The sequence below is a fragment of the Pongo abelii genome, chromosome 20 (assembly GCF_028885655.2).
Source record: "Pongo abelii isolate AG06213 chromosome 20, NHGRI_mPonAbe1-v2.0_pri, whole genome shotgun sequence".
Lineage (NCBI taxonomy): Eukaryota > Metazoa > Chordata > Mammalia > Primates > Hominidae > Pongo > Pongo abelii.
In genome coordinates this window covers 2620010-2647033 of record NC_072005.2, presented here as the reverse complement: position 1 = coordinate 2647033, position 27024 = coordinate 2620010, and the positions used below count along the sequence as shown (strand labels likewise).

At 40.5% G+C, this 27024-nt stretch overlaps 2 protein-coding genes across 7 annotated transcripts in view; one reads left to right on the top strand and one right to left on the bottom strand.

Annotated features, from left to right (window-relative positions):
- The window catches only part of LOC129051840 (ranBP2-like and GRIP domain-containing protein 3), a 55199-nt gene extending 38127 nt beyond the window's left edge, over positions 1 to 17072 (bottom strand). For 5 of the 6 annotated variants that reach the window (XR_010138404.1, XR_010138403.1, XR_010138402.1 and 2 more), the window contains exons 1-6: positions 16961 to 17072; positions 8264 to 8328; positions 6572 to 6683; positions 5994 to 6146; positions 1719 to 1949; positions 1229 to 1374 (exon numbers count right to left, since the gene is read on the bottom strand). Coding sequence is in view for 1 of the 6 variants with exons in the window: in XM_063719265.1 (XP_063575335.1) it covers positions 1229 to 1374; positions 1719 to 1949; positions 5994 to 6146; positions 6572 to 6683; positions 8264 to 8328; positions 16961 to 17032 (779 nt within the window). In the remaining 5 variants the exon portion in view is untranslated. The remainder of the gene's footprint in view (positions 1 to 1228; positions 1375 to 1718; positions 1950 to 5993; positions 6147 to 6571; positions 6684 to 8263; positions 8329 to 16960) is intronic. The other variant, XR_010138406.1, reaches the window with a different exon arrangement.
- Positions 17073 to 17107: 35 nt separating this feature from the next.
- On the top strand, positions 17108 to 20889 carry LOC129051841 (putative upstream-binding factor 1-like protein 6). Its single transcript, XM_054539302.2, is given in 2 exon segments — positions 17108 to 17309; positions 19442 to 20889. A coding segment is annotated over 1 exon segment (1182 nt). The 5' UTR covers positions 17108 to 17309; positions 19442 to 19573; the 3' UTR covers positions 20756 to 20889.
- Positions 20890 to 27024: the final 6135 nt, after the last annotated feature.

The window sequence follows — 27024 nt, the reverse complement described above, 5'->3', positions numbered from 1 at the left end:
GTCCCAGCTACTCGGGAGGCTGAGGCAGGAGAATTGCCTGAACCCAGGAGGCGGAGGTTACAGTGAGCCAAGGTCGTGCCACTGCACACCAGCCTGGTGACAGAGCAAGACCCCATCTCAAAAAAAAAAAAGAAAGAAAGAAAGAAAGAAAGAAAAAAAGGAACCCACATACAAAGATCTTTGATGTCCTTAAGAAAAATGTAAAAAGAACTTGGGACCAAAAAATTTGAGTATACAAAGAATACAAAATAAAACATCCTACATGTTTTCTAAAATAATCTTAAAGTTATGTTAGTTCTTTTAGATACTGCTCTTACCCTACCAATTTAGGACACTATGTACTTTTTCAAGAAAATTACCTACTCCCTGCACTCAGTGAAATGAACTTCTGTCCTTATACCAGATGGGGAAATAAATTAACTTCCAAACAAATGGACAGCCTAAACTAGCAATCAGTAAACTTTTTCTACAAAGAGGAGGAGAATACTAATCTGGCTTTACAGGCATACAATCTCTGCTGCAACCACTCAACTCCAACCTTGTAGTATGTAAGCAGTCACAGACAATACATAAACAGAGGCATGCTGTATTCCAATAAATATTAACAAAATTAGGCAGGGGCCATATTTGGCCCACAAGCTCTAATCAACCCCTGCTCTAAACTAACATCTTTATACAAATCCAAGTGATGTTTTTGTTCCATGGAATTTATTTTCAAAATGGAGACACTGGTTTTCAAAATCAAAATTTAGGAAAAAAGGTAAATCACATAGTTGAGTTCTTTTCTTTCTTAGCTAAAACAGTATTCTCTGAAATACTAGTGATGCTAAGTGCTTATACTAGTACATGTGAACCTAGCCATCTGATGACAGATGAACTTTAATTTTCACTCAAGATTATACTATTATAAAAAATAAAATATGAAATAGCAGTTAGAACATTCATTTTAAGCTTGACCATGACAAAACTGAGTATTTAACCATAAGGCTAATTTTAATCAAGCTTGAACTATAAGAGTTCTCTAAAAAGGAAAGTCATATAAAACCAATGAGAACTTCCCCATAAAAGAAGAAAAATAAGATTGCCTCCTAGTGGTTCACTGTATTAACTATAACTCCTAGGTACATTATAGAAATAATGATTCAGTAAAGAAGTTTAGAGCAATGAACTTACTGCAAAAAGAAAAACTGCAATTTATACTAAAGCATTCTCCTCAAAGTCAACGTACCTTTCCAGTAATTCTCTACTTTCCTGCACATTTCTAGTGGAAAGCGTAAGAAGCATAAGATTAGCATAGGCCAGCAGTAAGTCTGTATTGGTTGCTCGCCAGTCACTTTTATCAGACTCCAAACACTGTAAAGACTCCAGATATTCCTATTTTGTTGAATGAACAGTAAGTTACAAAACTTAATCAAATGTTAAGAAATTAACCATTTTATGCCTACAAATTCCTTTTCTCACTCCAACCACATTTGTAAAACTATATTGATTTTTACATCAACCTTAAAATGAAAACACCAAAAACATATACAGTTATCATAGTTACCTCCCCAATCTTCCCATTATAAATTTAACTGAACCTGGTAAAAATTTCATTTTATAACTGTTCTACATAAATAAAAGAAATTTAAGTCCAGCAGGGCACTGCTGCTTTAGTACAAAAAGATGTATGCTAATTGCCTACACAGAAATGTAAAGACCCAATAGCTTTTATCTACCTTAAGGGTCTGTACAACACACGAATTCCATTCTAAACTTGAATGCAAAGCTGTGTTCCTCTCTGCCTCATGGCAGTGGGCCACAGCATCCTTCAATCTTTTATTTGAGCGATACAACTCCACTAGCCGGATATTCACATGGACGTCATCAGGTCTTACATAAAGTTCTGACTGAATCAAGTCAAAAAGTTTATTCCATCCATCTTCACCTTCACAATCTAGAAGCTGTTCCTATTTAGAGGGGAAAAAGAAAAATTATTAGAGTAACACTTGTGCAATTTTAAACAAGTCATGCTCCCAAAGAGCACCATTCCACTATGTCTAGTTTTATGATGATGCCACCAAAAACACCATCCTATATACCTTATTCATCCCTTCTGAGAGTTGCTTACAACCCAGAAACTAAGCCTCAAGAACTGTATGTGAAGAAAAGCATCTGTGATTACTGCAGTAGCTCATACTCTCTTCAGAGACCACCACGACTATTGCCACACATCCCTGTCCAACTGAGTCACCACCAGAAGCCTAGACCTCCCCAGTCAATCCTCAGCAACAAGGTCTTTATCTTCAAACTGCTCTGTATCTCCTTAAATCTGACTCAATCCTGCATCCCCTCTCCTCCCACTGTTCTGTTACCTTCATCATCATCTCAAAGCACTGTCATCACCTCCTGACCTTAAATGAAGACAGTATCATCTCAGGATAACCCCCACTACCGTGATGGCTTTTTCTCTCTGAACTTACATACAAGGAGAGGAAGCAGGGTTTGTGGCCACTCACTTCTCATTTGCGGTGCTCTTCCATCAGCCTCTCAAGAAGCTAGGAGCACAGGCATGCACCACCATGCCCGGCTAATTTTTTTTTAACGTTCTGTAGAGATGGGGTCTTGCCATGTGGCCCAGGCTGACTACTCAGTTCCTTAATCACCTCATCTCCAGTGATGTTATCCTCCACTCCAACCTCAACCATCCACTTGCCACTGACACAGGTCTTCAAAATCTGTATTTTGGTCATACCACCGAAACCACCGTACCACCCTTCTTATTCTTCCACCTCACTGAGGGCCTACATACCCTTACTTTCAGAAATATACTTCTCCACCACATGACAAGTTCCCTTCAAGACAATAACATCATCAAGTATTAAACACCTGTAAACACATATAAATACACACACTTTCTTCTGTCAGGCAAAAAATGCTATAATCCCTTATATCCATAATTACTGTTTGCTTACAGATCCCTTCAACTAACTCCCTCTTTTCCTCAGAAGAACCCTCCCAACTGGTTTCTGTGTGCTTATAACCCCAAGCTAACTGATTACATTTTCATTATCTCAACCATCAAACTGGTGCTGCCTAAAACAAAATGTCATTTTAGTACTAACAGACTCACTTTCTCCACTCCCTGACACTTCACACCTCCTCCTATTTCCTCAACTTCCCCATACCTTCCTTTGACCCTCACTTTCAACCTATAACCTAGATTCATCCTTCACTGAGAAACTTGATGCTATCACACATAAATTCCATTTTACCTTACCTACTTAAATTCGTCTTTCCCCAACTCTCAAGACCAAGCCGCCCATTAGTACTCTGTATTTCATTCCCCTCTCTCCTTTATCAATTTCTCCTCTTCTGGATGAGATGGATGATACCCTGGCCTCTCCCTATTGCAAAAGCCCTGGTCTTTGACTCTATGTTAAACATTTTTTTAAAAACCACTATGAGTGCTTTTAAAAAGTTCTATCTCATACTTGAGAGAAAAAGCCTTCTCAACAGTGATACTCTCATTTATTAAACAAACGTCAGAAACTGTTTACCTTAGCAAGCCTTAAATTTTAGGAGAAATGGAATTACTTTGCATGACAGTTATAAATCTCATGGATTTCAATTCCAAAAAAAAAAAAAATCTGATACAGGAAAGGTGTCACAGTGCCTTCAAGTCATTAAAGAAAATCTTTAAAGAATGCTTCAAAGTATCTAACTTGTTATACTGCAAGAAAAGAATCCCCTATCATTACATATGTTCTTTAACACTACTGACACCAGATTAACTGGATTGCCACGCCCAATATGGGAATTATGTTTGAGGCATAACTCCTAAGAGAGTAAAGAAATCTGCACAACTAGACCTCACGTTTTAGACTAATATTTAAAATCCAGCTGCTTATTACTGGGGAGAAAAACTTATCAGTAATATTTATCTTTGGAAGCATTTTCAATGCTTTTTCAGCTTCAAAAATCTGTACGTGATTGTTCATAGCAGTTGAACAATAGCCAAAACCCAGAAATAACCAAAATGCCCCTCAAAAGTGAATGGTTAAGGCTGGGCACAGTGGCTCACACCTGTAATCCCAGCACTTTGGGAGGCCGAAGTGGGTGGATCACCTGAGAACCCGGGAGGCAGAAGTTGCAGTGAGCCGAGATAGCACCACTGCACTCCAGCATGGGCGACAGAGCAAGACTGTCTCAAAAAAAAAAAAAAAAATAGTGAATGGTTAAATTGTGGACCATGAAATGCTACTCAGAAGTAAAGGAACCAACTATGGATATACAAAACTTATATGGATCACAAATGGTATTATGCTGACTGAACAAGCCAACCTCAAAAGATCACATGCTTGGCCGGGCGCGGTGGCTCACGCCTGTAATCCTAGCACTTTGGGAGGCTGGGGTGGGCAGATCACATGAGGTCAGGAGTTCAAGACCAGCCAGGCCAACATGGTGAAACCCTGTTTCTACTAAAAATACAAAAATAAGTGGGACATGGTAACATGTGCCTGTAGTCCCAGCTACCCGGAAGGCTGAGGCAGGAGAATCACTTGCACCTGGGAGGCGGAGGTGGCAGTGAGCTGAGATTGCACCAGTGAACCCCAACCTAGGCAACAGAGCAAGACTCCGTCTCAAAAAAAATGAAAAAAGAAAAAAAAAAGTCACACACTTCATGATGACATTTACATAACATTCTGAAATCATCAAAGTATAAAGATGGAGAACAGATTAATGGTTGCCAGAGGTCAGGCATAGTGAAGAGAAGTAAGTAGCATGACTACAAAAAGGGCAGCATGAGGAAGATCTCTGTGGTAATAGAGTAGTTCTGTATCTTGACGGCAGTGGTGGTATGAATCTACACGTGATAAAATGAAAGAAAACTATACATACACATTGTACCAATGTCAAAATTCCTGATTTTGATATTGTGCTTTGGTCGGGTTAAACAGGTTGAGTATCCCTTATCCAAAATGCTTGAGACCAGAAGTATTTCAGATTTTGAATTTTTTCAGACTTTAGAATATTTGCAGGATACTTAGCAGGTAGAGCATCTCAAATCTGAAAATCTGAAATCCAAAATTTTCCAATGAGCATTTTCTTTGAGCACCATGTCAGTGCTCAAAAAATTTCAGATTTTGGAGCATTTAGGATTTCGGATTTTAAATGCTCAACCTGTATAAGCATTGGGAAAAAATGAAGTAGCATATAGGATCTTTCTGTACAATCTTTGCAACTTCCTGTGCAAAAAAATCTATAATTATTTCAAAATCAAAATTTTTTACATTTCTATCAGAAACATATATAATGGGGGTAGGAGGAGACTAAAGGCAAATATACATTTATAATTTAATATTGTACATACACAATAAAGTATACATTAATATATAAAACATTACAATATACATTTTAAATGCTTGCCAAACATATTTGTGTAGATTTTCTCCAGAACAGTTACTTAGTAAACTATATTTTACTCTATAAAGAATATCAGGACCAGTCAACACACTAGCAAGAACTTCCTACCATTTTTAGTAATTACGTCTTATATACTAGAGAAACCACCTTTTATCTTTTGCCTGAAAACCTTACTATCTCAAAATACAATCCCTTCTACTTTCAGACAATAGTTATTAGAAAACTCTTCTTTAAAATATCCCTAAATTGTCATCCTGTAGGTAATTTTCACTTAAAGAAGCAAAAACTGGATACCAGACAGAACTTAATGTAAATCTTAGCTCTACTTAGTTTACAGCTACTAAACTGTAAAATCCCTAAAATATTAATTATTCCAGAAGGGTAAATGAGATGTCACTTATAAAGTATAACTATGCCTAATAAGACAGTAGATGCTCAGAAAGGTTTTAATACACTTTTTAAAAGAAAAATTTTAAAGGAAACACAAACACCTGGGCTTAAGGTTTGCTATTGAAAAGTAATTTAAACTCCAAATATTAGAAATGGTTATGTCTTAAGTTTTCTCCTTTTATGTTTTGTTTGTTTACCTTTAGTTTATAAACTGCAGGACTTCCTGGGAAAAGTTTAGCTGCTCTTTCAACCCAGTATTTTGCTCTTCCATCAGTAACATCATTTTTACAAAGCAATTTTGCAATCTTCAACACAAGATCTTTTTGTGTTGGGTTTAATTCCACTGAACGCTAATATCAGAAAAGAAATTAAAGATTAGTATGTATGTATGTAGGAGTATATATACTTATATATAAAGGTTAAAAAATTATCACTCCAACCCTTAAAAAATTCTACTTCTAGAGAAAACATGTTACTTCAAAGGTGTTAAAATAAAAGTGTCTTGGAATTTTCTGGAAATGAATCAAATAAAAATTATATTTGTGTCATTTGAATGCAAAAAACACAAAAGAACACCATTTCTGACCATGTTAGACTTACAATTTATAGGTGTTAAACAATTCTACAGCTGTTCCAAGCTGTGTCACGTAATTGTACTATGATACCAATGCCTGTTTTATGATATTCATAAAATATATTTGACTTACTTATATAAATTTCTTTGGGCATCATGTGTTTGGCTATGCAAAGGCTATATTTGAATCCTATAACTTACCCTGTAACATTCAACGGCTTTGTCTGTGTTTTCTTCCAATTCATAAAGAAGACCCAGAAATCTATGAGCTTTGGGATCCCACTCTTGCCCATTGATGTAAGTACATATGTATCTGTTTTTTAAAAGTAATACAAAAGTAAATTAAACTTAGAACTGTACTTTTAAATGCTAACCGAAGAATACATCTTAAACCAAAGCAACCACTAAACTCGTTTATATTGTTACCCAAAACTACCACTATTTATGCAGATAACTCAAAAGTATTCATAGAAAGAAATGGGTAATACTCAAAAACACGTACATAGAGTTGACCACATACTCATTTTACCATTAAATGTCACATTTACCAAATTTTTCTCCAGTGTTATCCACACATAAGAAATGAACATATAAATTGCTTTTTCTTCCTGATCACATTTTAATAAAGCACTAACAGTTTTGCAAATAAATTAGAAGTGATTATAGTAAACATTTTTAAAGTTGTCATAACACAAAATACTAAACAGCAACAATTTCCCAAACAAAGGGAAATACATTTACCCTTTAAGCAAGAAAGTAATTTCTAACAGTACTATATCCAGCTAAAATCGAACAAAGAAAAATTACTACTTACAGTACCAAATACAGGAAATTTCCATTTCTCAAATCAAGTAACAACTAAAATAAGTAAATATCCTCTAGGTTCCTTGACAGTATTACGATCAGAGAAATTAGGCCAGACCTAAACTAAGGGATTAAAGTCTTACAGTAAAAAGGTACAAGAGTTAACAGTCACAGTGCTGCTAGTTACATAATTTATGTACCACCATTTTCCTTTCTTACCAGCATTTCCATCTTCCTTTGGATGCCTTTAAAAGCCTGCCTCCCAGCTGGAAGCAGTAACACACACCTGTAGTCCCAACACTATGGGAGGCCGAGGCAGGCAGACTGCTGTGCTCAGAAGTTCAAGACTAGCCTGGGCAACATAGTGACACCTGTCTCTACCAAAAAATGCAAACCTTAGCCAGGTGTGGTGGTGCGCATCTGTATCCTCAGCTACTTGGGGCGCTGAGGTGGGAAGATCTCTTGAGCCCAGAAGGCAGAGGTTACAGTGAGCAAAGATGGAGTCAGCTGCTCCACTCCAGCCTGAGCAAGAGAGACAGATACTGCCTTAAAAAAAAAAAAAAAAAAGCCTGCCTCCCTCTTAATTTCCTGCTTTAATCCACTCCAAGCCAGGAAATCAGAATCACCAAGCTTCTTATCCCTAGGATAGAGCCTTAGAGCATCACATATTGTGTCAATTAAAGACCTTTTATACAAGCTATCCTCCTGCCTTACACTTACAGTTTAATTTTTTATTCATTGCTATTTTCCATCTGATTAAGGTATCAGATATCTAACCAAAAACAAATTAAGATATAGGCATGGTCCTCTTTTACTCCAACAGAAGACAATTTTTAGAAAAAGTGTTTTAAGCCAAACAATTTCTTGCCCTTGGTATAAACAAGCAGCAGCATGCAGAAAACACTAATTACAGTTTCAATCTCAATGGAATCTAGGCTGGTCCTTAGCATCAGTCTGAGTGATAAATCCCTTATTCCAGAATACACTTAGGAAGAACTACTAAGAACATATTTTTACCTATTTCAAAGAAGAAAATGAGAAAAGGCATTGATTTTTAAAAAACGAATACATGTTACAGTTTGTACTTACTTTTTAGCAAGATCATATTCTTTAGCTTCATAATACAGCTTTGCAAAATAGAATCCTTTCATTGACTTTTAAAAAAAAATTAAAAGTTGTTTTACTTTTCATACAGAAATATTTTCCAACATTTTTTCAAAAGCAGTAAAAACCTGTCCTAAGTTTATGTTCAAATACGCCATTTTCATTCACTTAAAAGTTTTTTTTAAAGCCTGACAAATGCATAATTCCATGTTTTATAATTTCCTATCACAAAACAAAAAATAGAGCTGGGTGCAGTGGCTCATGCCTGTAATCCCAGCACTTTGGGAGGCCGAAGTGGGCGGATCACCTGAGGTCAGGAATTTGAGACCAGCCTGGCTAACATGGTGAAACCCCGTCTCCACAAAAATACAAAAATTAGCCAGGCATAATGGCGGGTGCCTGTAATCCCAGCTACTCGGGAGGCTAAGGCATGAGAATCAGTTGAACCCAGGAGGTGGAGGTTGCAGTGAGCCAGAGGTTGCAGTGAGCTGAGATCGTGCCATTGCACTCCAGCCTGGGCGACAGAGCGAGACTCCATCTCCCAAACATCATCATCATCATCATCATCATCATCATCATCAATAAGCTGGGTGCAGTTGGTAACACCTTTAATTCTATTTAATTCTAGCACTTTCAGAGACCAAGGTGGGAGGCTAGCTTTGAGGCCAAGAGTTTGAAACCAGCCTGTGCAACACAACAAGATCCTGTCTCCGGGGGGAAAAATAGCCAGGCACAGTGGAGCATGCCTGTGTTCCTAGCTACTCAGGAGGCCAAGGAAGGAGAATCACGAGCCCAGGAGGTTGACACTGCTGTGAGTTATGACTGTGACACTGCACTTCAGCCTGGGTGACACAGGGAGATCCTGTCTCTAAATAATAAATACATACATACAAAAAATAAATTCAAGAAAGCAAGACTAGCAGACAACAGAAGTTAAGAATTTTCATCAGCCTTGGAAATCCTGGAAACCCTGTGGTACCACTCTCTCACTTAACAAACAAAAGAAACCAGCTTTCTTTGGGGAGGAAAGGTATTCCAGAAATCTCTTCTCCTACCATGTGTAAGCCTCTATGGGAAAGAATAAGTAAGTACTTAGGATCTATTAAGGCACTGAGGATTCCCTGGTCCATGTACTGTTCTCTCTACAGATCAGATCAGTATTTTACAGTCAAGGAGTCAAAAAAGCAGAAATAAATAATGAATTCTTCAAGTAATAAACAAGGTCCACAGCCTGGCTCCTTGGTTCATAAACTCCAAAGTCCAAAATGCTGATGCACACCAGGCTGGGTGCGGTGGCTCACACCTGTAATCCCAGCACTTTCGGAGACTGAGGCGGGCGGATCACTTGAAGCCAAGAGTTCGAGACCAGCCTGGCCAACATGCAGAAACCTCCTTTCTACTAAAAATACAAGAATTAGCTGGGCATGGTGGCACATGCCTGTAATCCCCACTGCTTGGGAGGCTGAGGCAAAGAATCGCTTGAACCCGGGAGGCAGAGGCTGCAGTGGGCCAAGATCGCACCACTGCACTCCAGCCTGGGCAACAGAATGATTTCCGTCTCAAAAAAAAAAAAAGTGCTGATACAACCAGAGTCCATCCATGTGATAAAGAGTATACAGCTACTCAAACATCTTATTTTTGAAATTCCAAGACCCCAGTGAATGTCCAAAACGATGAATAGTACCAAACCAGGTTGCCATCAATCGAAACATGTTTCCTGTTTGTGTCCTCCACCCACAAATTTAATGTCTTGTCCATCTTAACTAAGCACTTATCACACACTGTGGCTGTAACTTTTACAGTTTGGGGTGTCACAACAAAAACTAGCACAAATTTCTTTTTCCTTCTTCACAATTTCATGGACAAAAAGATTTGTTCTTCCCATAGATCTTAGCAACCCCAGTATATGATCTTTTTTCTTTCCTAAGTCAAAAACTCACCTTTTCACTTCAAGGAAGCACTGTATGGCTTCTCTCTGGCATATGTGAATTGCCAGCATCGCTACTCTTGCTCTTTGGTGCCATTTTAAATAAAATAAGGGTTACTTGAACACAAGCACTGCAATACTCCAACAGTTGATCTGATAACTGAGATGGCTAGTATGTAACTAGCACATACAGCATGAATATGTTGGACAAAGGGATGATTCGTGTCCTGGGTAGGACGGAGCAGGAAGCTGTGAGATTTTTATCATGTTATTCAGAACTGTTTGCAATTTAAAACTCATGAAATGTTTATTTATATCATCTTCCATTCAATATTTTTGGACCACGGGTGACGCAGGTAAGTAAAACCACATAATGCAATACTGTGGATAAGAAGGGACTACTGCACCAGCAACGAACAATCAGAAAAGGAAATTAAGAAAGCAATTCCATTTACAATCGCATCTAAAAGAAAAAAATGCCTGGGAATAAATGTAAACAAGGAGGTGAGAGACTTGTATGCTTAAATTACAAAACGTTGCTCAATGCCAGGCTAACACCTGCAATCCCAGCACTGGCGACAGAGCAAGACTCCGTCTCAAAAAAAAAGAACTATAGCAATCTTAACAAAAATAATACACAACAGTCAGGACAGCACGTAAAGGAACAAGGCTTGTTCCCCCCTTCCTTTTTTTTTTTTTGAGATGGAGTCTTGCTCTGTCGCCAGGCTGGAGTGCAGTGGCTCGATCTCTGCTCACTGCAACCTCTGCCTCCTGGGTACAAGCTGGGACTACAGGCGCACGCCACCATGCCCAGCTAATTTTTAGAGATGGGGTTTCACCATGTTGGCCAGGATGGTCTCAATCTCTCGACCTTGTGATCTGACTTCCTCTGCCTCCCAAAGTGCTGGGATTACAGGCGTCAGCCACCGAGCCCCGCCAGCTCCCCCTTTTCAAAATGAAGAAATAGATTCAAGATACAACGCCAAAACATAATAGAAAAATAATTCCATTACCTTCTTTGCTTCCAACTATATTATTAGACAATCTTAAGATAATTAAACAACTTTACAAATTATTCTTCTATATGATCTTTTGCCTCTAACCTGCTCACTTTACAAGAGAACTGAAGCTCAAGCAGGTAAATGCCTTGTTTAAAGATATACAGCTAGGAAGGAGCACAGCCCATGTTATGTAAACAAGACAATATCTGATTCAAGCAGTACTTCTTTACATGACGGCAGATGTCACTATAAACAAATACCTGAATTCACTTAAGCTGCCAAATATCAAGAACTGATGTAGGGCTGAAAACAGGAACAGTAAGACCCTAAGAGATGCCACATCATCTCTATCTTGCACAATAAGATAGAGATGTAATTGTAATTGTTCAAAACTTAATATTTGTGGCCTACTTTTTCATTATGCAGTTCTAAATCTCTCTTTTTTTTTTTTTTTTAATTCAGACGGAGTCTCGCTCTGTCGCCCATCTTGCACAGTCAAATGAATCTCCCTCCCCCTAAAATCCTCCAAAAAAGCTGCTGTTCTCAATAAACCCATCTGATCAGCTCCAAATCTGTGGAGTCCCAACAAGGGTGAAGGCCGTGATTATACAGGACAATGAAGAAAAGTCTAGATACTGAACCATGAGTTCCCCAATCTTCTTCCCCTGGAACATAAGGGTAAGGAAATCTCTCAAAAGGCAGAACAAACAAAAGAGGAGAATAAGAGAAAAATTAGAGAAACTCCAGCTTTCAGGTAAACGTCATTAAAAAAAGGGTAAGAAACGGTCAAAGAAATAATACAAGAAATGTTACAGAACTGAAAGAAATGAGTATCCCAATTGAAAGGACACTTCCAGAAAACCTTTAAGTTACCAAGAACAAGAATCTCATCGGACTCCTAACAACAGAAGTTCTAGAAAATGGAGCAATGCTTTCAAAATTGCGAAAAAAATTATTTCAAACTCAGAATTCGATAACCAAATGATCAACTGTATTAAGTAAAGATGTTTTACAGACATACCATTAGTTTCAAGACCAGCCTGACCAACATGGTGAAATCCCATCTCTACTAAAAATAGAAAAAATTAGCCGGGCGTGGTGGCACACACCTGTTATCCCGCTACTCGGGAGGCTGAGACAGGAGAATCGCTTGAACCCGGGAGGCGGAGGTTGCAGTGAGCTGAGACCATGCCACTGCACTCCAGCCTGGGCAACAAAGCAAGACTCTGTCCCAAAACAAAAACAAACAAAAACACCTCTCAACCACTTTTCCTCAAAGCAAGTGAGACCATGCTACACCAAAACAAAGAAAGTAAATCAAGAGGACATGAGATACAAGAAACAAAGGGTCTAACTCAGAAAAAAGATGAAGGGAATTCTCAAACTGATGATAAAGGGAAGTCCCAAGAGCACAGCTGTGTAGCAAAGAGGAAGAAAAACCAATCCGGGTTGGAGAAGTCAGTTAGTAAGGGTATTCCAGGTAGACAGACAATCAATCAATCAATCAACCAATCAATCAATGTTTTAAGCTGAAATTGATGGGATTATGTGACCAGTTTGACCACATTTGAGGGTTTAAATTGCTGAGTTTAAGTAAACAAGTAGTAACACAACATACAAGCAAACCAAAAAATAAAGCAATTATTCAGTCCAGGAAAAACAAAACTGCAAAACAAGGGCAATTCAAATGCAAAAATATTTACCTTATATTTATATAAATGTTAAATATTCATTTAAACAAAAACTGCAATAACAATACTGAAAGAATGAGGGGCAAACCTAAGTGTCTGAGGACAGTTTGGGAGGAGCATAATAGCCAGTACAGAATGTCTAAAATGGGGCCGGGCGCAGTGGCTCACGCCTGTAATCCTGGCACTTTGGGAGGCTGAGGCGGGCGGATCATGAGGTCAGGAGATTGAGATTATCCTGGCTAACACGGTGAAACCCTGTCTCTATTAAAAATACTGAAAAATTAGCCGGGTGTTGTGGCGGGTGCCCGTAGTCCCAGCTACAGGCTGGGGCAGGAGAATGGCGTGAACCCGGGAGACAGAGTTTGCAATGAGCCGAGATCGCGCCACTGCACTCCAGCCTGCGGGATAAAGCGAGACTCCGTCTCAAAAAAAAAAAAAAAAAAAGAAAAGAAAATGTCTAAAATGGGAGAAAGGGAATTAAAAATAACAAAAGTATATATGTGTGTTACTCAGAAGTATGAAGTATAGATGTAAAGGGCAGAAAAAATAACTAACAGCTGTCAAAGGTGCCTGCCTGTAGTCCTAAGTACTCAGGAAACAGAGGTAGGAGGATCATTTATGCCCAAAAATTTGATGCCAGCCTGGGCAACACAGCAAGACCCTATTCTAAAAAAATAAAAATAAAAATAAGTGCTGTCAAGTAGCCTTTGAGAAGTAGGAATCAGCTGCAGAATAAGAAAGCAACTTGACAGAACATAGAAAATCTAAACAGAAGCCATCTGGAAAAAGAAAAACTAGAGAAAGAATGATTTTTTTTCCTTTTTTTCTTTTTTTTTTTTTTTTTGGAGACAGAGTCTCGCTCTGTCACACAGGCTGGAGTGCAGTGGCGCAATCTCTGCTCACCACAACCTCTGCCTCCAGGGTTCAAGCAATTCTCCTGTCTCAGCCTACCGAGTAGGTGGGACTACAGGCGCCTGCCACCACACCCGGCTCATTTTTGTATTTTTAATAGAGACGGATTTTCACCATATTGGTCAGGCTGGTCTCTCGGCCTCCCAAAGTGCTCGGATTACAGACGAAGAATATTTTTAAGAAGGGCAAAAGCACATGTGAGGGAGGAAAAAAATGGCAAAACAAGAGGAGACTAACAAATGAAAGCACAGTGGAAGACTAGAAAGATATAATATACAGACGCATCATCACACTCCAAAACTCAGACATTCTAGAAAGCATGGTCGGTTCACAGATGGCCAGCCTCTGCCAAACTGGGGGAGAATATTAACCTCTTTATATTCTTCACAGCCACTGCCTCTTCTCCCTCCATTCTTTACCTTCTATCCAAAGCACCCTGTTTTGTCATTTCACTCAAACCTAACTTTACAGAATAGCTTCACATGTTCCAAAGTTACTCACTAGTTAATCCATATTCCGCTGAAATCCCCAGGTTCTAATGTAAATGACTTTCAATTTGGGGGAAAAAAAAGACTCCGTAAGTGTAAGAGAGGTGGTCATAATAACCAATCCTCAAAATTTTGCCAGCACTCCACTTTATTTAATGGAAAAGTTATGTAGTTGAAAGAACATTCTAATTTCTGTCTAGACCAGTGGTTTTTAATCTTTTGGAAGCCAAGGTCCCCACTAAGAATCTCAGAAAGGCTCTAAGCTTGCTTTTTTTTTTTTTTTAAGCTTGTTTAAAAAAAAAAAAAAATCAGGCTGAGCAGAGTGGCTCACACCTGTAATCTCAGCACTTGGGGCCAAGGCGGGAGGATCACTTGAGCCCAGGAGTTGGAGACCAGCCTGGGTAACATGGTAAGACCCCGTCTCTACATTAAAGAAAAAAGCCGGGCATGGTGGCGCATGCCTGTAGCTGGCATGCCTGTAGTCTCAGCTACCCAGGTGGCTAAGGTGGGAGGATGGATTGAGCCCAGGATGTCAACGCTGCAGTGAGCCACGATCCCGCAACAGCACTCCAGCCTGGGAGATAGAAAGAGACCTTGTCTCAAAAATAAAATAATGGCCGGTGCAGTGGCTCACGCCTGTAATCCCAACACTTCGGGAAGTGGAGGCGGGGAAATCACTTGAGCCCAGGAGTTCGAGAACAGCCTGGGCAACACGGTGAAACCCAGTCTCTACCAAAAATACAAAACAAAACAAAACAGCGGGTGTGGTGGGTACACCTGTGGTCCCAACTACTCGGGAGACTGAGGTGGGACGATCGCTTGAGCTGGGGAGGCGGAAGTTGCAGTGAGTCGAGATAGCGCCACTGCATCCAGCTGGCTGACAGAATGAGACCCCAACTCAAAAAAAATAAAATAACACAAAAATTGAAGTCTTTAATTTCAGAAGTTACAGGAACCCTCAATTAAGGTCTGTTTTAGACTCTATCATCACATTCATATTTATACTATGCTAGCAGTTTGAAATTACAATGTACAAGTAGATATCTATCCTCCTCCTCTGGAAGAATAGACTGTAACTTACTCCACTGTTCCCAAGAGAAACTAAATCAGACCCACTGCCAAAATTCTGCTGCACTACCTATTTGACCCTGAACAAGTATCTTAAATCTCTACAGGTCTCAATATCCACAGGGTTGCTGGAAGCGCAAAATAAGATAACCTATGCTTAGTTATGATAAGAGACACAATTGTGCTACTATTATAATCACGGTCATCCGTGAGTTTCCGGTTTTTTTTTTTTTGGAGTCTCCCTCTGTCGCCCAGGCTGGAGTGCAGTAGCGCGATCTCGGCTCACTGGAACCTCCGCCTCCCGGGTTCAAGCGACTCTCCCGCCTCAGGCCTCCCGGGTAGCTGGGACTACAAGCGTGCGCCACCACGCCCGGCTAACTTTTTTTGTATTTTTAGTAGAGACGAGGTTTCAACATGTTAGCCAGGCTGGTCTCGCACTCCTGACCTCAGGCAATCCGCCCTCCTCGGCCTCCCAAAGTGGTGGGATTACAGGCGTGAGCCACTGCGCCCCACCAATATCCTTTTAACATCAACAATAAAAACAAGTGACTTGTAGCTAACATTTAGTGCTATGTGTCAAGCACAACCCTAAATGTTTAAAATGGATCATCCTATCAAATTCTATTAATGTTACAACTCCATCTATGGATGAAAAGCGTAACTGGCCCCAAATACCCAGCTTATAAACGACAGTGCTGTGATTATTCAAGCCAAAGCAAACTGACTCAAGATTCTGTGCACATCCACCTTTAATAGCTTCTTCCGTCACTCTTTAGATCCAATTACTAAAGTCTTATTGAATCCAAAATAGATCACATTATTTACCTGTAAAGAGGAAAAATACCCTAAAAACATTTGTGGAAAAGGTTAAAAATTGTAAGCCATACTAACGATTTGTAAGAACTTTAGAATTTTTTTTTTTTTAAGCAAAGGCAGCTACCAAAGTGTTCTGGGTGGAGGCGGAGGGGGGCGAGGGAGGTGAGTATGAGGAGCGCAGTGGAGGTGGACCCTTATAAAGGGACAGCGACAAACACCTCATACTCAAAACAAGGGGATTTCCCGTGTCATTTGCTCCGTCGGACCATTGCAAATGTCCGCGCTGAGATGCCTACGTTGTCACTCGACACAGCCGCCAAAGCTCACCCCGGAGCTGCGTCAGTCCCCACTGGGTTCCTCCAGGCCAAAGAGGTACGACCTCCGCCGCAGCATATAATGTAAATGTCCAGGAGATGGGAAGAAACCCGCCGATATAGCACCCGGGTGCCCAAGCCCCCGAGAACTAAGCCGCGCCGGTACTACGCGGCGCGCCATCGGCCAGAAAGCCTGGGCCAGGGCGGGCCCACGAGCGAGCACCGTCGGGAACAAGCCGGGAGAAAAAGGAAGCGCCGGCACCAACGGTCTCCCGTCCACCGCGGTCCCCCCAGGACTCTCCCTGCGCTTGCAAGCGCCACGCCGCCCACAGGACTGCGCTAGCCGGCCGGCGCCTCAACAGAGCGCGCCAGGGAGCAGCGCCCGTCGGGAGCCATGACGCCTGAGCCGCGCCAGGCTGCCGCCCGGCCAGGTCGAGACCGTCGGTTTCTTGGAGACCCACTCACCTCTCTAGGCGACCGGGCGGAGCCCTGCACCGAGGCGATGTACCGCTCCACGTCGGCCTTGCTGCGCCTCATCGCGCCACCAACCTGGCTGCCCAGCCGCGTGAGACCAGCGCTCAACCCCGCAGCAGTCACCACTTCCAAGAGGAAAGCGCCCGCAAGCCAGTGACGCAGCGGCGTAGCCGGCGGAGGACCATTCTGACGAAGTTGCGTCCTGCGTCATCACTGTGCGTCACATTGGCGGCGTCGGCGCTCGAGCTGCACTCGGCCGGGCTCTTGGCAGCGCCCTGGGCTCTGAGGTTGTCTTGGCAACCCCGGATCAGATTTCGGCCGCCAGCGTCCACAGCCTAAGGTAGATTTCCAGCAGATAACAATTTGCGTGATGGGCTCTTAAGTGTTTTGGTCACTTATTCTAAATTATAACTGCACAATGCATTGGAAGAAAAAAGCAGTCAGGCCAATTTGGTGAACGTCTAAATTGGAACAACGTTTCTGGAGATGACTGGTTAAATACGTTGCATCGGACATGTGTGAATACTAAAGCATACATTTTTAAATTCATATCTATTAAAAGAAATGAGGGCCGGGGGTGGTGGCTCACGCCTGTAATCCCAGCACTTTGGGAGGCTGAGGCAGGCGGATCACCTGAGGTCAGGAGTTCAAGACCAGCCTGACCAACATGGTGAAACCCTGTCTCTACTGAAAATACAAAAATTAGTCGGGCATGGTGGCGTTCACCTGTAATCTCAGCTACTCAGGAGGGTGAGGCAGGAAAATCGCGTGAACCCGGGAGGCAGAGGTTGCAGTGAGCTTAGATCACGCCACTGCACTGCAGCTTGGGTGACAGCAGGCACGCACCACCATGCCCAGCTAATTTTTGTATTTTTAGTACAGACGGAGTTTCACCATGGTGGCCAGGCTGGTCTCAAACTCCTGACCTCAGATGATCCACCCACCTCAGCCTCCCAAAGTGCTGGGATTACGGGCATGAGCTACTTCGCCTGCCCTATGTTTTGCTTGTTAATCCCTTGTCAGATAGATAGTTTGCAGATAATTTCTCCCCTTCTGTGGGGTGTCCTTTCACTTTGTTGACTTTTTTCCGAAATTCTTTTTTATTTTATTTTATTATTATTATACTTTAAGTTTTAGGGTACATGTGCACAATGTGCAGGTTAGTTACATATGTATACATGTGCCATGCTGGTGTGCTGCACCCATTAACTCGTCATTTAGCATTAGGTATATCTCCTAATGCTATCCCTCCCCCCTCCCCCCACGCCACAACTGTCCCCAGAGTGTGATGTTCCCCTTCCTGTGTCCATGTGTTCTCATTGTTCAATTCCCATCTATGAGTGAGAACATGCGGTGTTTGGTTTTTCAGTTTTTCATGTGCTTTGTAGGGACATGGATGAAATTGGAAATCATCATTCTCACTGGCATCTTAACTCTGTTCTCTTTCCCTTCTAATGCATATTTTCCCCCGAAGGCCCCATGTTACACTCCTTATGCACCCTCTATTTAAGATCTGGTTTAATTTAATGTTGTATGTATTTGTACACAATTTTACTGAAGTTAGGCTTTGTCTTAGAATAGAAGATTATCCTAAAAAGACTAGTGAAAGAGTTACGAGAATTTGGAGAATTAGTTGGGAAATCATGCCCCAGAGGAATTACTTTAGGCAAAACAAAATTGGTGGGGAAAAAAAAAAAAAAAGCAGTAGTTATCGGATCTGCCATGTTTTCAAGTTCTATAGTGGAAAATGCCAGGTATTTTGGAGGCACTTTCCGGAGGAAGCCAAACTTTCACTGAGGCTTAAAGATGATGAACAGTTAACCAAATAAAATTGAAATGTTTTATAATTGCCATTAAATCCTTAATATTTAAAAGGAGAAGCAGTATGGTTCACTAGAAAGCATTCATTCCCATGCATGGGTCCTGGAGAATCTTTAATTCAGTCTTTTATCACAGGTTCACATTCCCTCATAAAAAGGTAACAGTTGGATGCATGTCTGGAGGAGCTCTTGGGCTTGTCCTATTGTATCTTTAACTTCTCATCTGCAACTTTAGCTATGGCCATTTGGGCTGTGCTTAGAAAACAGCCATACTCAGGGCACTGTAGAATGAACAGTCTTTCCCGTTTAGGCATTTCTCCTTCCACTTTAACTTTTGACTCTGTCTTCAGGGCATTTCTGTTCTATTAAGCTTCTTAAGTGATGAGTGGTCTGGTGTTTGCCTTATGCAACTCAATTTAAGATCGGTTCATGTGAGATCTGGCAGAAAGAAGACTGGGGTGGAGTGTGGAGATATTGAATATTGCACATGTAGCATATAAAAGGCAAATATGGATTTTAATTCAGAAATGGGCTATATTTTATTTATATCGTTAAGAGTAAATTAATTATACAAGGGATGTATGGCAAATAGGGTGTAATTTTTTTCATCAATTCCAATGAAGCAGAGAAACTTTCCTTTCTTTCTCCTCAGAAATACAGACTCACACATACTGCAGGACTTCCAGAAAGAAATCATCCACTGACTCTTAAAAGTAAGGAACTCTGTGTTCTTACTCTGATGTCTACATAACCGGGATCTTATAAGTAAGCCAAAGACATCAAAATGGCTTTGCCTAGAAGCCAAAGCCATTGGTCCAATGCAGACATCTTGAGGTTACTGGAATGCATGGAGAATAATCTCCCATCTGATGACAACGGCACGTTCAGCTCAACTCAGTCACACATGGACTGGGGAAAAGTAGCTTTTAAAAACTTTTCTGGTGAAATGTGCAGACTCAAATGGTTAGAGATTTCTTGCAGCTTGAGAAAATTCAGCACTTTGAAAGAATTAGTCCTGGAAGCTAAGAAATGTGTTAAAAATACAAACAAAAGCCAAAAAGGCAGGAACCATCCAGACTTTCCAAAGAGGCCCCTTACTGCTTATATCCGCTTCTTCAAGGAGAATTGGCCCCAGTACTCCCAAATGTACCCTGGGATGAGAAGCCAGGAACTGACCAAAATCCTGTCAAAGAAATACAAGGCGCTCCCAGAGCAGATGAAACAGAAATATATTCAGGATTTCCAGAAGGAAAAGCAAGAATGTGAGGAAAAACTTGCTCGATTCAGGGAAGAACACCCTGACTTAGACCAGAAGGGCAAGAAATCTGATATCTCCAAGAGGGTTCAAACCAAAGTGCAAAAGAAGGTTCAGAAAAATATTGAAGAAGTGAGGTCTCTTCCAAAAACAGATTGATTTTTCAAGAAGGTAAAATTTCATGGAGAGCCTCAGAAACCCCCCATGAATGGATACCACAAGTTTCACCAAGATTCCTGGTCAAGTAAGGAGCTGCAACATTTGTCCCTGAGGGAGCGCATGGTAGAGATTGGCAGACGCTGGCTGCGCATCCCGCAGAGCCAGAAGGATCATTATAAGAGCCAGGCTGAGGAGCTGCAGAAGCAATACAAAGTGAAATTGGATCTCTGGCTCAAGACTTTGTCACCTGAAGATTATGCTGCATACAAAGAATCGACCTATGCTAAGGGTAAGAATATGGCAATGACAGGAGGTCCGGCCCCCAACTTGAGACAAACAGATCCGCAGTCCTCATCAGCAAAGGGTCTGCAAGAAGGGTTTGGGGAGGGGCAGGGGCTCCAGGCTGCAGGAGCAGATGCATCACAGACTATTTGGGTAAACTGTCACATCTCCATGGAACCAGAAGGGAACAGGAAGAAAGATGGCGAAGAGGAAGAAAGCAGTACCTCTTTAGACTGCAGTAGTGGAGAAGAAATGGAAGTTGATGTCTGAGGGCAGTGACTCTAATGCAGCTTCCTCAGAGGACTTCTAACTGGGACTCCACCTGACTCAGACTCCGCCTGACTCAGACTCCAGGGTCAGGCAGAGTTTCTCCACAAAAGCCCATTCATGCCATTCGTGTCAAGGAAAAGGGACTCTCCTTCTGCCTCTTTTTACTTCTTTGCTTTTTTTCTCTCTCTTTTCTGCCTTCCCCGCTATCCTCCTCTACACAAAGTAGGAGAGGTTGGAAAGAAGCAACTTGGTGCAGCACCCTCTTACATCAGGATTACAAACCTGGGAGGGACTCTTTGGGGAGAATAAATATAAGTTTTAGCCAATACCAACCTTATCCTTAAAAAACAGGCAAATATCATCCCTTTCCCAGTGAATTTTCTGCAATTAAAGCTTCTGGAATGAAGCGATGATTAGGTGTAGGGTACACACTGTATTAGACTGAATATTTCTGAAGCAAGAAGCTTTGCTTTACTCATTTTTGTTCTGCTAAAGGCAGTAAGAAGACACCCATGAGCCTGGGACCCTGACCTTCCCTGTGGAAATGTTTTTCAGGACTCCTGCACTTAATCTAGGGTTGAGGATATTTGATGAAAGGTGGGGTAGGTGTCTTAAGAAAATTGTTGTACTCTTGGTATCTCTCTCCTCCACTCCCTGAAGTAAGGAGTTGGTCACTCGCATGCCTGGGAGTAGGCAGCAATATTTCTATATATATGTCTGACTCTTAGCTTTCATTGAGACTTTTCTTTGTCATTTCCAAAAAAAAAAAAAATTGAAAATACAAAATAAAAACTTACCTATTTCATCTGAATGAGCTCCCCCACAGAATCCCTTATGACATTGGGTACAGCATCTGTAAGTGCCATCTGCATTTATTCTTGAAGCTCCAAATATTTACTCCTGATTCAGGTGCAAGTGAATCTCACCTTAAGCACTCAGGATTGATAGAAAGATGCACAGAAAGACACATATAGATAAATACACTATTCTGTTTCACTGTCTTCTCTATGAATTCATGCACCAATATAACATTGTTTTAATTTTTTTTTGGTTTACTAATATGTTTGAAAATCAACCTAAGGTTAGTGCCTTCTCAGTATACCTTTATTCTCTTAAACATTTCTGGCTATTTTCATTTTTTGTTCTCATGAGTATAAGCATTACAGAAGTAGTTGTATACTTTTTATATGAAAACCATTGACTATCATGTGTTTATTTTGTCCCTAGTTATCTTAGTAAATTTTTATTTATAAGTTTTTTCTAGGTAAATAAGTTTCAGAGAATAATGAAAATATTTATCATTTTATACCTCTAATTTCTAAATGTATGAGATTAAAATATCCAGGAGAATGTTAAGCAATAATAAAGTAATATGTTCTTGGCTTGCTTCTGACTTTCAATCTAATGCTTACAGAATTTAAAATCATGAATATTATGCTGATGTGTATATTTGAAATAACTTATAAAAAAGAAAATTGCTATTTACTGTAATTATTATTAAGTTGACTTTATAATGTTTATCGATTTTTAACAAATTTATTTTGTTAAATTTATCATATATTTATGTAATTTTTCCTTAGTGTATTAGTCATCATCCTTCAGAGAAAAGTAGCACCAACATAGAGAGAGAAACAGAGTGACAGAGAGAGAGATAGAATAATACAGAGAGGAGACAGAGACAGATACGGTGTCTTGTCGCCCAGGCTGCAGTGCAGTGGTGTGATCTGGGCTCACTGCAACATCCGCCTCCTAGATTGAAGCGATTCTTCTGCCTCAGCCTCCTAAGCAGCAGGAATTACAGACACCCGCCACCACACCCGACTAATTTTTGTATTTTTAGTAAAGACGGGACTTCGCCATGTTGGCCAGCCTGGTCTCGAACTCCTGACCTCAAGTGATCCGCCCACCCAGAAAGACTAATTTTATTATGAAGAATTGGCTCACAAAATTGTGGAGGCAAAAAATACCATGATCTGCAATCTGCAAGCTGGTCACTTAGGAAAGCCAGAGGTGTCATTCAATCTGAGTCTGAAGGCCTGGGAACCAGGGAAGCCAGTGGTGTCAACCCCAGTTCAAGGGTAGGAGAAGATAAGATGGGATGTACTAGCTTAAGAAGCGAGGCAGGAACAAAAGGGTCAAACTCCTCTATCATCTGCCCTTTGTTCTATTCAGGAGCCACTGGGGAGGGAAATCTACTTTACAGAGACCAATTCAAGCTGACACATAAAATTTACCATCACACTTTCATTTTCTTACAGATTCTGGGGATTTAGGCATTTTTACCATTTTTTCATGAATTCTAGATGGCTGATGGGTTGAATTTATTTAGAAAATGTATTTGCATATTATGCCCCTTGTTTCGCTTCAAGTTTGCAAAATTAACTTTAAAGATCTGATTCTTTTTACTTCCAATTTAGAAGATGCTGTAAGTCACATTTCCCACTAAGTGGTAGTAAGGCCTATAGCTCAGGCTAGATAGTGAGATGTACAAATGCAGTTGGGGCTTTGCTTGTGATTTTAAATACAGTGTTTTTAAATTTATTCAGCCCCTACTCTTTTTTAAGTCTTGCCCTCCTTGTGTGGGACACACAGATGAAAGGTACAATTCTTGACTTCATGACACTCAGAGTTAAAGATGGTATTATTTGGTTTAAAAAGGGCAAGTACTGACAAATAGAAACTGAACTTCTGAGTTTGCTATTATAATAAAATATCACTGGTTAAAATAATGATCTCTTTGCTTTTCTGTTACCTCATCTATACATTCTTGAAGTGGGAATAAAATTACAGTGCGATTAGGCCAGGCATGGTGGCTCATGCCTATAATCCTAGCACTTTGGGAGGCTGACTCTGGCAGATCACTTGAGGTCAGGAGTTCGAGACAAGCCTGGCCAACATGGTGAATCCTCCTCTCTACTAAAAATACAAAAATTACCCGGGTGCAGTGACACTGCCTGTAATCTCAGCTACTCAAGGCTGAGGCAAGAGAATTGCTTGAACCTTGGAGTCGGAGGGTGCAATGAGCCCAGATCATGCCACTGCGGGCCACTCTAGGTGACAGAGAGAGACTCCATCTCAAAACAAAACCAAAAATGAAACAAAAAAATTACAGTGAGATTAAATATAGGTAAAGGTTACACTTAATGCTTATAAAGTACCTATCTCACAGTAGATTTACAGAAAATGTTAGGTTGATTTTCACATTTTTTCTCCTTTATTCCTTTCACCATCCATATTTCTCCTTTATTTAATTCCAACAAAATCTTTAAGTAATGCATATGACATAACAAGATATATTACATTCAATAAATAAAAATTCAGTGAATGATATTCGTCTGCAATGCATAAAGACCTGCACCCTTGCTAGAATTTGATCCCAACTTTGACCTAAGTACCAGAAATTTTAAAAAATAGTGTTGTTGATTCTATGGGTGTGTGTATATGTTTGTGTGTGTATATACATGTATGTGTGTATGTATATGTATACACACTATATATATATTTGTACATAATAATGGGAGATCCTTGAATGCAATGCAATTGATAGAAAGTACAATACAATTTTTTAAATGTAAAAATGTTTCTGAAAGGCAATTAAATCAAAATTTATCCTTGATAAAACAAGTATTAATTCAAAAAAGAAGTACTGGAAGTGGAAGTGACGTCCAGACAGAGGAAACAGCATACCTAAACACTTAAAGAGAAGAAGGCCATGATGCCTGTGGAGAAGCTACTTCTACAATTCTTTTGTTCTGGTCTTCTGTTACACACAGCTCATGGAACCTGCTAAACACACTGAGATCCAGTTTAGAGGCATTCCTTGTTTACACATTTTAAAAATTTGTACCTTAAAATTCTGAAAAGATAGAGAGGTGCAGTATACTTTCAGACCATTTCCAAACCTCTAAAGAAAAACAGTGAAAAACTAGACTAACAAAATCAAAATTCATGAACAATATCTACAACAACACTGAGTGACAATGTACTCTACAAAAATCCCAAATATGAATACTCATAGACAAATCAGGTGCAACAGCAATATCCATGAGGAATCAGAATCCTTTCAGGATGAAGCAGAGAGGGTGAACAGAACATATGTAGATTTGAGAACTCCCCAAGTCAGCAACAAGGATTCTTTAGAAAGTGTGCAAGGTAATTAAAAAAGAGCTGCTGAAACTGAGTAGGGTGGGAGTTTGCATACATCAATAAGCAAGAGTGCAGGATAAGATAAAAAGAGGCTGGAACCATATGGTTTCTACAGCTCTTAAAATAACCAGGCCAAATTCTCTTCCAGGATCAAATTCCATACCGAGAAGAATATAATGGGAGTAAACTACATATTAAACAAGGCTGACACAATAGGATCAAAAAAAGCGAAGGCCCCAATAAAGTAAGTGGAGACAGAAGCAGAACCAGGACAGAGCAAAAAGTCAATGCTCTTATTATTGAATACATACCTTATGGAATCAACAGGAGAGCTCTAGAGTCGGGATGCTAGGAAAGCTATCTTGACCGATCTTTACCTTATAAAAGTTCAAGTTTTGTTCCATACAAATAGCATCAGTAGGGAATGCTTTTATTGTTATTGTTCTTTGTTTCTTATTTAAGAAGAGGGCAGAGGGAAGAAAATGCCTTTCCAAAAATAGTATACCTTGATATGACTCTTCATGAAGTAACAACTAGCGTTCTTGAAAGAACCTTAGTGCCAGGGATACGGTGAGCTTATACTCTTTGGCTGCAACCTTGACAGAAGTGTCTCTGGGCAGTCCTCTTGGTTTCCAGCCCAGCAGAATCTCAGCCCCACCTCACTGGATCCAGCTCTATCACTGTGCCTGGCTACCTCTAGCTATTCCTGAAAGTCAATTTCTAGAGTATGTCCTGATCCTCTCCTCCACCAAGCACCGCTCTTGGTCCCTGCAGTATCCCTCCAGGACCCTACCTAGAAGCCTTTTTGCCTGTCCTTGCTCCGTAGCACCTCATCCAGGAACGTATTATAAGCCTGGTGTGGTGGCTCACACCTGTAATCCCAGCACTTTGGGTGCCCCAGGCAGACAGATCACTTGAGGTAAGAAGTTCGAGATCAGCCTAGCCAACAAGGTGAAACCCCCTCGCTACTAAAAATGCAAAGATTAGCAGAGTGTGGTGATGCATGCCTGTACTCCCAGCTACTTAGGGGGCTGAGGCATGCGAATAGATTGAACCTGGGAGGCAAAATTTGAAGTGAGTGAGATAGCAGCACTGCACTCCAGCCTGAGCAATGGTGATGACGAGTGAGAAAAAAATACCATAGGTAGAGCTAGAGGTACATATCTATCTACATATCTATGTATCTATGTCTTTAGCTATATATAATATATACGTATATTATACATATACATGAATATACGTGTTATATATTGTTTAATATGTAGTTTACTTCCAGTATCATATATAATACATTACATATGTGTATATATATATATTGCATATATGAGAGAGAGATCTGAAATGTATAGAATCCCTAATAACAAGCAGCTACCACCCCCATCTTTCACAATGGCTAATTACGTGACTGTGTGATTTACTCTCAGATATGGTACTGCAGACCACGAGCTGTCTCCAGCAAATTAGCAGCAAATTCAAGTGCGAGTTTTTGGCTTTAGAAAATGTTTCAATTAAGTCAGCTACACTTGGGAAAGGAGGTTAGGAATGTGCACCCAAAGGGTTGATCTTAACTGTTCCTTATTACTAGCGGGAAAATTCTGGAGATGAACGGATGTTTGGGGTGGCTGTCTTGCTCTGACAGGAGTAGGGATGGGGGATGGATTTCTCCTCTATTCCTCTTGTGTTAATAATGGCAGGAGATTTTGGTTACTGGGAATAGTATCTACATGAGCTGGATAAAGTGCGAGCACTAAAGGTCTTGGGAGGGTAAAGAGAGGGGCTGCAGGGGCTGCAGGGACTGCAGGGAGGAGGAACTAAGGCTTTTTCAGAGAGTGTGCAGAGAGAAAGCAGTCAGCTTCTCTGTCCATCATCCACAGCTCCGGGATTAAAGAAAACTCTGCTTTCTCCCTGCACATTCTCTTTGTATCTGTAAGAGAAAGTGGATGGGTTAAATTAGTGATCTGAAATGATTATTTTCCAGAAAGACAATTGAACCACTACCGAAATATATAAAGGCAGCTGGGGCTTTGCGGGCCACCCGACCCAACCTCCATATGGGGGAATGAAAGGGGACCCAGTTGTACCCAATTCTGGAGCTTTCGGGTTAATCAGGAAAGTGCCAAGGA